Source organism: Porites lutea, chromosome 4, assembly GCF_958299795.1.
Source record: "Porites lutea chromosome 4, jaPorLute2.1, whole genome shotgun sequence".
Classification (NCBI taxonomy): domain Eukaryota; kingdom Metazoa; phylum Cnidaria; class Anthozoa; order Scleractinia; family Poritidae; genus Porites; species Porites lutea.
This window is the reverse complement of record NC_133204.1, coordinates 33363723-33374474: the sequence shown is the minus strand read 5'-3', so window position 1 is coordinate 33374474 and position 10752 is coordinate 33363723. Positions and strand designations below refer to the sequence as shown.

Genomic DNA, 10752 nt, shown 5'->3' with positions numbered 1-10752 from the left:
GTTTTCGTGTTTACCGAAAGTTGATCACATGATCGAGTCATGCAAAGAGCCTACTGTCTGCCCTCGTGGATAAATGGCAAAAAGGTGAGGAGACTGCTTACAGACTGGAACAAATGTTTTCACAAATAAACCAAAGCAGAACAGAGCTTATGTTCTAACAACATAATCATTATCAGGATAATTTATGTTCTCACCATCCTGAGAAACCTTTGAATTCCGCCTTTTTTTGTCATTGTCTGAAAACCAGGCGTTTAAATCAATAATTATCACTATCTCGAATTCCTTTTTCGGCTCTACATAGTCACGTAATTTTACTGAAGCATACAAGATGATACAAGGTCAGCAAGTTTAACCCCCTTTTTTTTTTTGTGGTTGATGATATTTATGCTGCATAGGTATTTAGATATGGTATGATAGACATATTGTTCTGAGCATATATAATGTTAGCTTTGTCTCAAAGGCTCTCTGGTTCGTGATTGGTTGAAGGAAATTTTGGGTGTGACATTCAGTTTTATAGCAGCATTCTCTAAGCTGAGGTCCCATTCACCCTGGTGATTTGGAAGAGAGCAGATCGAAAACAACAAGAGCTGTAAGGTTTATCCCAGTCTTACTTCAAGTCTACTATTATGGTAAGTTCTGGACGGGAAAAGGTTTTACAATGTATTTTATTAATTCTAACTGTTTATTTTACTCAACACTCAACTTTACTTCAAGTTCTTGACGTTTAATTGATCTAGTTTATCCAAAATTATTTTCATTCCGCAGACTACACCAAGCGTAAAAAAAGAAATGAAGATAAAGCTTCATATGGACGGTGAAGTTAACGAGCATAAGTTCACGATTGATGGACACGGAAAGGGAGTGCCTAAAGAGTAAGTAATTCTTTTAAAAAAAATGTTACATCATTCTAAGCAGGCTTCTGACCTCTTTGCTTCAAACTGGTTTGTTCAGAAGAGATTTCAGTATACATTTTACGTTTTGCTTGTGTGTAAGAGATTAACCATCAACAATTTGTCTGACCTGATTCTATGACTTTCAACCATAGCACTGCAGAACAAAATATGCCGTTTTTGTTTTCTAGCCTATGATCGTTATGGCAAAGAACTAAAACCCTTAAGGAAAGTCTCTTCCTGACCTGGCTAAAAAATCGATAACTAAAACTTACCTATCCTTGCCATATTTCTTTTAAAAGAATTTACGACTACAAGTTTTGTTTCTCTTCAGTTAAAAATGCTGGATCGCAAGCTCAGTTTTGTATGTTTTTTTTTCTTTTTTTTTTAACACAAGGAGAATTTACTTGAAACAGACCCTTTATTGTCCTTCTATCTAACGTTTTATGAGATTGAACGGCACACCCTCTGTGGTGTGATTAGACTATGAACACCCCTCCCTTTTTACATTATCATGTGATTTCAGCCATGTTGCTAAAGGTGCATTTTCTCAAGCAAGTGGTAGGACTGACTCAATGTAAATATCTGAGTTATAAAAACAAGAAAGTCATTAACTCAGACTATACAATATTTTAGGATATAAAAGAAAGCTACGATTAAATTAACTAAGAAAACAACTTGCTTTTAGCGGTTCTGAAATCTTGAGTCATGGCCTTTTAAAAGCGAAATAAGACTTTTACTTGAAATTGAACCGTTGCCTAATTGCGGTCGTATATGCACGCGTTGCATATGAATTCGTCGTTTTCTTACCCAGCTTTGATTTCCCGTTCATGTTTTTTTTTAGGGGAACACACACTGTAAATCGCACCGTCAAAGGGCGGACCTATGTACGTTTTCTTACTCTGCCTTGATTTCCCGTTCATGTTTTTTCTTTTAGGGAAACACTGTATAAATCTTACAGTTGCCAAGGGCGGCTTTCTTTACGTTTTCTTACTTAACTTTGATTTCCTTTTCATGTTTCTTGTAGGGACACACAAACTGTAAATCGTACCGTCAAAGGGCGGACCTGTGTACGTTTTCTTACTCTGCCTTGTTTTCCCGTTCTTGTTTTTTTTTTTTAAGGGAAACACTGTATAAATCTTACAGTTGCCAAGGGCGGTCTTCTTTACGTTTTCTTACGCAACGTTGATTTCCTGTTTATGTTTTTTTTAGGGGAACACAAACTATTTATCTTACAGTTTCAAGTGGCGGACCTCTTCCTTTCGCTTACGATATTCTGACAACCGCGTTCCAGTACGGCAACAGGGTATTTACCGAATACGAAGACATACCAGACTATTTTATGCAGTCGTTTCCTGGGGGGTATTCTTGGGAAAGACACTTCGAATATGAAGACAAGGGCAAATGTCACGTTACAAGCGTCATCAGGTTAGTAAAATCTAAAACCTGCAGTGCTCAGTGCTTAAGTCGTTTAAGTCGTTTTCATCTTTGATACATAATCGCTTTCATGCGCGCTTTCCTGCTATTGCTATTACTGGATGGTGTCTTTCTTTTTAAACTCTGTTTTAAACTAGAACTGCGTAAGCCTCTTTTTCAAAATAGTTTTCGTAAAAAAGAAACGAAGAAGAGAAAAACCCGAAATTTTTATCTTTCATTTATGTAGTACATAAGTTGCTAACTAACAATGTTTATGGTCGCATTGTCGCGTACACATAGTAAATCTCGCCCCTCTTTCGTCAGCTTGGACAAAGAGGACAAGGGCTGTTTTTTTTATGACATTCATTTCACTGGGAAAGACTTTCCAGAAAATGGTCCAGTTATGAAGAAGGAAGTTTCGAGATGGGAGCCATCCACTGAGATAATGTACATGAGTGGTGAAGAACTGAAGGGTTATATTGCCCACGCCATGTTGCTTAAAGATGGTAGCCATTACCAATGTAACTTCAATAGCACTTACAAGTAAGTGTTTACGTTTTTAAGTGTTTTGGTAATCTAACGTAAGCAATAAAAAACGTTTTTGCTGCTTGCATAGCCTGGTATACCTCTTGTTTTGCAAAACAAAAAACAAAAAAACAAAACAAAACAAAACAAAAAAGATGTTATCAAAATACGAATTTTGCTTGTTTAAAATGTTCAGCGGCACCCAAAGACTGATTGTTTCCTTATACGTCAGAAGTGTCTAAAATGCTTTCCTTGAGGCTTTAGAAGCCTGTTTGGTTAATTTGGAGCTGCCGTACAACTATTAATCTAGTGTTCAGATGTCTTAGGGGAACGTTTGGTTCATTTCGAAAGTTTTTCTTGGTGGCTTTTTCATCTCACCCCGAACAGCTAGCTACACTGTATGGCCATGATGGGTCCTGTCGAAATTTCGAGGATATAATGGAGTAGCCTTATAGTAGATAATTCTAGGTGACGTTTTGTCTTCATACAGAAAATTTTAAGGAGGCCTTTTTAGACAGTAATCGCAATATCTTGGTAATAAAAGATGAAATTCTTAGGTGAGTTGGTAATCAAACATTTTTCAATATTTTAGATGAATGACACGATTATCCCGAAATTTGTAGCCGTAATATTCGAGCTTTAGAAATTTCTACGGAATATTTTCTCCTTGAAGTAGATATCTTGCAGAAAAAGGCAGTTCTTTGTAATTGGGCGCCCTTCTAAAGACGCCACCATAAGCAGAAAAAAGTTGATGCAGCATGTTTGAAAAGATCGTCCTTAAGCAGTTGAGGAAAGTGATAAATAAGACAGTTAAATCTCTCCAATTACAGTGGAACCTTGAAATATTGAAGGGCCAAGGGACTGGCAAAACATGTTCGCTATAACGAGGTTTTGTTACTCGGTCGAGGTCCTTTTTGACGTATTTCATTCACTATTACTGGGATAAAGAAAATCTTTCGTTATACCGAGGACTTCATTATATTGGGATTCGTTAAATGGAGGTTCCACTGTAGTACGTGCTTGAGCGATAATTGCGCGAGCAGCAAAATCTTGACATTTCATTTCAACTATGATTATATTCCCTCAATGCCAAGAAGCCTGCAGCCAATCAGAGCGCGCATTTCATCTTAGGGCGCTTACCATTTTTCAGAACTGGCTAGCCAGACCAATGCATTCGTCAGAAGAATTACACTATATATTAATCAGGGCTATCCAGCCAGATAAGTTTATTCCTAAATGACATGCTCGGATGTGATGGGCTGTAGTAAAAACTGATTTCGAGGAAAGACTAAATAATATTTCATTTCCAAATTATTTTGGTCCTGACTTTTGCAAAGCGCCCTTATTAAGTTATTCTGTAATAAGGTTTAAGCAACAAAATTCTATCAAGACATCGGAAGCTGTTAACTTGGTAATTGTAATATTCGGCTAAGATACGTGCTCGCGCAACCTGATGAAGTACTGTTTTGTGCTGATCTCAGCTCTTTTCTTTTTTGCAGAGCTAAGAACCCTACAAGTATGCAGTTTCCGCCATTTCACTTTATAGACCACCGCATTCAGATTTTGCACCACAGCGAAGATTTCAAAGAGGTGACATTGTATGAGAAGGCTTCGGCTCGGTATTCTCCGATTCCAGCTATGATCACCAAATAAAGAACAGGCTTAAAGAGCGAAAAGCCAAGACAACATCAAGGAGGAAAAAAGCCTCTCTGTGTTTAAGGCATGTGCTGGGAATTAGTTTTCGTTACTTTGGATTCAAGAATTCGTTTCTGGAGTTGTTAGAATTCGAATGTAGCTGTAGAGTTCAAGTATAACAAAATAAGTTTTTTTCTTTTTTATTTTTGCATGATTTCATCATAGAGACAGAGTTGTTAAATTCACTTGTAAACAAATACGATAAGAATACTGTAGCTGGGAATTAAACTTGTTGCAGAATTCGGGCGTTATGGACTGTTCATTTGTTTTGTTTGTTTGCTTGTTTGTTTTTTACTGCAGGCTTGGAGAGTGTTGACTTTTTCTGGTAAATGCTTTTAACAAAAAAAATTATCAGTTAATTTCCCTCCTTGGTTTTGGGAATGCATGGTGGATGCTTCAAAGACTCTTCAAAATCAGACAATCACTCAATTTGAGACAGACAGTCAGTCACCTCCCCCATCCGATCCTTGAGTTAATTTATTTCTTAATTTGAATTAAAACTTTTAAATAAAAAAATTAAAATCTTTATTACAAAACCTCAATTAAAATCCTATTTACAATCAACCTGCTGTTACAAAAAATCTAATTAATTCATCAAAACAATATTCATTTACAAATTCTAAAAAAATAGAAGTAACTTAACCTTGCATAAAAGAAGAGGAAATAGATATGATTAATAATAAAAGTTCAAAATTCTATAAAATAAAGAATTCCATTATGCAGAGATATTAAGACCATACAATCGAATTATACTAATGACGGCTAAACCAGTACCCATTAAAAGCCCTAAGTATAAAAGCATATAGACACGTATTTCAGATATCCGCACTAGCGACATTTATTTTACAGTCTAATGATTGCTCTATCTTGCTACGAAAAGGCGTTCGCGAACCTCTGACGCATGCATGTACCGATCTTAAGAGTTCAAACGAGATCTGGTAACTCTGGTAACTCTGGTAACACTTGGAGTTGACGTGAGTAACTCTAACATCAAAAAATGCCCTAACCCCTCTTGCCCAGAAACCTCCCGCTTTGATGTCCAACCTTGCCTCAGAACCTGTAACAGCGCTCCTCAAATGAAATCGCTCGTTGTCCAGGGGTTGAAGGCGTGGTTCGATTTCGACATTATTGCAGATCTTGTCGATCAATGTCGTTAACAAGTTCCGTACACCGTCATGTCTCTGCGCTACAAACCCCCCCTTTTTACAAGAGAGGGCGTGACTAACGGTGAATTTATCCCCACATATGCAGTGACCTGGTAAATCGACTAAGGGCAAGTCATAACGCAAGCGTAGCGAGTCTCTGAACTCTTGCTTGTTGAGGGCTAAACCTTTGTCTGCGAGAGGCATCGCATTCAGCCAAGAACTTGCGCCCTTGTCCCTCGATTGATTAACCAGACGCAGCAGGCCTGGGGAGAGGCTTGAATCAATGCTATCCATTTTCTCTTTAGCACTTGCTCTCTTAAGTGATTGTTGATGCCTCTTTAGCTCCTCCGTAGATCTTTCTCCTGGCACCATGATGGAACTCTGTGAAGTAATAGAATCTACGTGCGCGGTGGTTATTAGTCTCGAGGCAGCAAACTGCTGCGGTGCCTCGGATTTCAGATCAGGAATGCCTAGACCCCCTTGACCCGTTGCTAAGGTAGCAAGTCTGCGCACCTCATTAAAGAGAGGCTCTGATTGACCGAACAAAGTTGGGAGTAGTAAATCTTCAATCACTTCCTGGATTGGATCGACATAAACTTCAAACGATTCAATCGTGCGCATGGAGTAGGTGAACTTCGACTTGTAGCCTTTTGTGAAAGCAATATACGCCGGATGGGGCTGGCTCTTCGCTATTTCAGAGAGACGTTCGATTTCCTCTTTCCATGCACGAACCTTCTCCTCACAATACCGATCTTTGTATTCTTGCGACGCAATAACTGCTCCCAGATGGTGCTGACCTTCAGTCGTTATGTTGACTTCCTCTCCAAACACCCTCTTTGCTTCCTCCGCGAGTTCCCTAGACTTCACAATAAGCCAGCTCTTTGTCCCATTCAAAAGGTAACCAAACTTTTGACCTTCCTTACTCAATTGCCTGTACCAGTTGTATAACTGCACTATACTCCCTCCTCCAGCTGAGTCGTCTGCAAGCCACACCTGTTTAACCAATGGGCAATGATCCCTCAAATTCTGTATCATTATGGATGTATTAAGTGCGTACCATGGCATCGCTAGCGGATCTCCTTGTGTGGTGCCTTCTCGAGAAAGTATTTCACCTCCCCCACAAATAAACAGTCTAGATGGGCTTCTATATGTGTTAATAACATAGAGCGCCATTTCTTTGCACATAATCTGGATATTGTGTAAGGCCGCTGACCTATTCATTTGGTTAAGAGCGTTACTAGCATCAATTAGCAATATTCCATCTGTTCCTTCTTCAACAAACACTTGACTCATTGCATGGGTCGCAGCCTCCGCTCCTGCATTATGACCAGCGCAAACTTGTAGGGGACCCGCCGCTTCTTTTATTTCCTCCTTTAAGAAACCGCTGACCGTTTTCACCACTATTCTCCTTAGTACCTCTCCAACACCAATTGGTCTGATTCCCGGGTTCTTATCAAGGGGGATAAGCCTGCAGGACGTAAAGGCTTCAAGTAAGGATGGGTGGTACGATTTCCTTAGCAGATTTCTTGTGAACACGGCTAGCTCTTCTCTCAATATTTTGCCCTCGGTCTTGAAATTCTTAGAGCACAGGATTCTCTTATACAGCTCTGCGTCCATTCGAGATGGTCCGGCTGAGCCCTTGGTTTTACTTGCCGAGTTGTAGATCGATTCTTCGTCTATGAGGTCATAAACATTTGGCGGAATATAATCAATTGGGCCATGTAACAAACTCTCCTCTGCGATATCAGCTGCCTGTGGGTGCTTGTCCTGTAGCCCTTGCAGGACATCTGGCGATAGGTCGAGCAGACCGGACAAGCTCTCGTTATCTAGGAGTTTCATTGCAGCTGTCAATTTTCCTTTCAGAACCAGCTTTGAGAAGGCTTTGGATATGTCTTCAACCTTTCTAGGTTTCTTGGAATTCACAAATTTCCCTTGAATGAACCTCACTTCTTTAAGCAGCAAATCAATGTCCCCTTGTTTCCAGAGTGTTAATCGACGCTTTATTGCTTCACTATGCTCCTTGCTTTTGGAAGTAGCGGATGGTTTTTACAAAATCAAAGTTGGGAGCACCATGAATGCTTTAAGAGCGACCGAGTTCAAGTCAGAGTCAAGTTTGCTTCAAGTTTCTATTATTATTATTATTATTATTATTATTATTATTATTATTATTACTATTATTATTATTATTATTATTATTATTATTATTATTATTTAGCTGCAACTTGTCATGGAGATAGTTGTAAAATTGCTTTTTGCGAGTTTGCTTCGTGTCTTGTTTCGATGCTCCTGGACTCTATTTGAGACATCAGCCGCTTTTTCTACCCCTGAAAGGTCGCCGTTAGAGCGGGCTTCAACCGATGGAAACTTTAAACTTTTTCAGATCAATAATCGAGTTTCTAAATTACCTGTTAATTGCGGCGGAGAGATATTCAACTTCAACCGGCTCCTACCGTTAGCCATGAAAGCCAAAATATACCGTTAACCACAAATGTCTCCACCGCATTTAGAAAAGAGTGGTAAAATCACGAGAAATACAACCTTACATAACAGCTTTCCCAGCCTGAAATTCACACATCCCCTTGAGTCGAAGGGATACCTGAAATTCAGGCTTAAAGATTCCGCTAGATAGATTTTCACCTTTTTCCTTTATCAATCGATAAAAATCACTTGATCGCTGACGATTTTTATCGATTTCGATTTTTGCCTAATGTATTGGCTACTCCGGAAGTAGTGTTATTTCCAAAGGGTGGCAGATCTAAATCATGAAAAACTATGCGCATACAAACTTGGTCAATATAGGCAATCAGAAAGAAGATTTTTAACCAGGTTTTAAACACAAGATAAGATTTTTAAACTTTTTTTTTAAAGTCATAATAAACTGTTTGATCCTTCGACTCTCAATTGTCAACAAATTCACTGAATGCATGAAATCAGATTTCATTTTTGTATGGATGAACAGAAGAACAGATATATCTTCCGATATAAATCGATGAAATCGATAAAATCTAGATAAATCGATAAACGAAACGAGTCTGTCATCGATTTCTACCGATTGATCGATACAATCGATATAATCTATCAGATTTATCGATTTTCATCGATTTATCGATTGACAAATCGATATCGGTTTTTATCGATTGGCTACCCCGTGAACTCATGCGCGGAACCACATCGGTGTCCAACTTTTCACGAAAAGAGGTCAGATCTTTCATATATGTATACATTTTAAATGGTAAAAGGTTGAACGCTTGCCAATAATCCTGTCAGAATAACTGAGAAACCCAGGAAAGGAGACTTTAGGAAGTAAAAAATCTAAAAACTTTTCCGAGGGAAGCATGTCCCCAGACTCCCCCCTAGAAGCTTGCGCCTTTGGAGCTCATTTAGGAAATCCGTCAGTATGTATCCTAGATCCACACCTGGAACTTGCTCAAGAATTGTATGACAGGTGGGGCCGTCTGATGCTATTCCCGTCATCTTTCGAAAGCCGGAAACTGTTTCGATGAATGAACCACTGGAAGCAAGGCGTCGGATTATGAATCCATCTCGGCCTCCTCACAGAACAGACAACACGCAAAAAACATCGTCCCAAACGTGAGGGAACTTCTAGAAATTCTCGCCGTTCTTCCAATGGAAAGCACGGAGGTGGAGAGGTCATTTTCTTTTATTCGGAGGATCCTTACTTGACTTCGCATTCTAATGATCACCGAACGACTCTCAGATTTGGCCTTCATCGGCACGTATGCAAATGCAGTTACCATTGACAGAAGCGTGGTCTGTGAGAAATTTGTGGCCCTGCACCCTCGACGAATGAAGGCGTCTTCACTTTTGGACGAAGCTTCTATTTCTTCTATTTTGTGGCGTTTCAAGACTATGCAATGTTACAGTCTACCATTCGTTTTTTCCTAAATCGCCATGTTTTGGGACAAACATAGGACAACTTAAAATAAATAAACGTAAAGTCTGGTGGCTGATTGGTTTCAGCCACCCCCATTAAAAATCCTGGATCCGCCCCTGCTATGAGCTAATTTTAGGCTCCACATTCATGAAAAGTTCTACGGCCAACGAAGACGGCCAAAAATAGTCGTTGTAGACGTCAATCCAAGTCCCAAAGACGACCCAGCAGACCAGAAAATACGTCATTTCCGAGTTCCCCAGGGCCTCTGTATCAAAACGACGTTAAGTGCTCAACCTTTGATATGGAAATTATTTTTCATTTTCATGCAAAATCATTTTCACAACAAAATTTTGTGCACGTGTTGGCCTCATTTTGAAAGTGAGGGTTTTTGGAACTCGGAAGTGGCCTATTGCAGAAAGTCCAACTGGCGATACCGATTTTGCAAGACGGGTCACCCCAGTAACTAAAGATCAACCAGTAAACCAGAAAATGGCGGAAATCCAACTAGATTTCTCCAAGGAATTCTTTGAGGACAATTGGTGAGTCAAAGGGGAAAAGCCTCAAACGGGAATATTGTGGAACATCCACCGACCAGTGCAGTGGGTCTTTATACCGCTTGAGAACTGTGAAACCTAAGAGTAAACGGGTGCCAAGCTGGGAAGGTCCTTCTGCCTTTTCCATTACAAAAAAAGCTCCTACGTAATGATGCATTTATAAAGTCCTATATTTCCTCTCAGTAGTGAGTTTACGCAACAGAACGGCAGGAAGAAGAGTATGGCAAAACACTTGGGTGTGACAAACGTGACAGGGCTATTACTTGCATGTCTTGTCGTGATCTTCACTTAACACCAAATAAACAATGTTTTCTGGTCCTTTACAAAAAGATCTGTTTAAGGGAAAGTGAAGTTTGGCAAAAAGTTGTTTCAAAAAAATTATTGTCACACTTGTCACATAAGGGTTGCCGCCTTCTCTCCTCTCCCGTCCAGTTGCGTAAGTTTACTAGTTACTGGAAAACACAAAACTTTTGGTCATGTAGTGAAAGCGAACTTGCAATTTCTTAATTTTTCAATACTAGAGCTCCGATCATGAATATTCCCAGACACTGAATATTTCGAAAAGAAAACTTCAAACCGCGTTTACAGTATTGAACAAACGTTTACTGTATGTTTGACAAGTGTTTGTCCGA

At 39.4% G+C, this 10752-nt stretch overlaps 2 protein-coding genes across 2 annotated transcripts; one reads left to right on the top strand and one right to left on the bottom strand.

Moving 5' to 3' along the window:
- Positions 1-510: 510 nt before the first annotated feature.
- On the top strand, positions 511-4769 carry LOC140933352 (GFP-like fluorescent chromoprotein cFP484). The gene is made up of 5 exons (XM_073382892.1): positions 511-629; positions 766-872; positions 2103-2318; positions 2631-2849; positions 4331-4769. Exons 1-5 carry the CDS (start codon positions 627-629, stop codon positions 4482-4484), a joined length of 699 nt encoding a protein of 232 aa, XP_073238993.1. The 5' UTR covers positions 511-626; the 3' UTR covers positions 4485-4769.
- A 509-nt stretch (positions 4770-5278) lies between these two features.
- LOC140934557 (uncharacterized) lies at positions 5279-7281 on the bottom strand. The gene is made up of 2 exons (XM_073384162.1): positions 5571-7281; positions 5279-5312 (listed from the first exon to the last, which is right to left on the bottom strand). Exons 1-2 carry the CDS (start codon positions 6962-6964, stop codon positions 5279-5281), a joined length of 1428 nt encoding a protein of 475 aa, XP_073240263.1. The 5' UTR covers positions 6965-7281.
- Between the last annotated feature and the right edge of the window lie 3471 nt (positions 7282-10752).

Bases quoted from the DNA above. Each gene is read 5' to 3' on its own strand.
- LOC140933352 (XM_073382892.1), top strand. The intron at 2,319-2,630 runs GTTAGTAAAATC...CTCTTTCGTCAG, and splicing joins CACGTTACAAGCGTCATCAG to CTTGGACAAAGAGGACAAGG. The intron at 2,850-4,330 runs GTAAGTGTTTAC...TCTTTTTTGCAG, and splicing joins AACTTCAATAGCACTTACAA to AGCTAAGAACCCTACAAGTA.
- LOC140934557 (XM_073384162.1), bottom strand. From the start codon at position 6,964: ATGAGTCAAGTGTTTGTTGAAGAAGGAACAGATGGAATATTGCTAATT. The intron at 5,313-5,570 runs GTTGGACATCAA...TTTTATACTTAG, and splicing joins GTTACAGGTTCTGAGGCAAG to GGCTTTTAATGGGTACTGGT.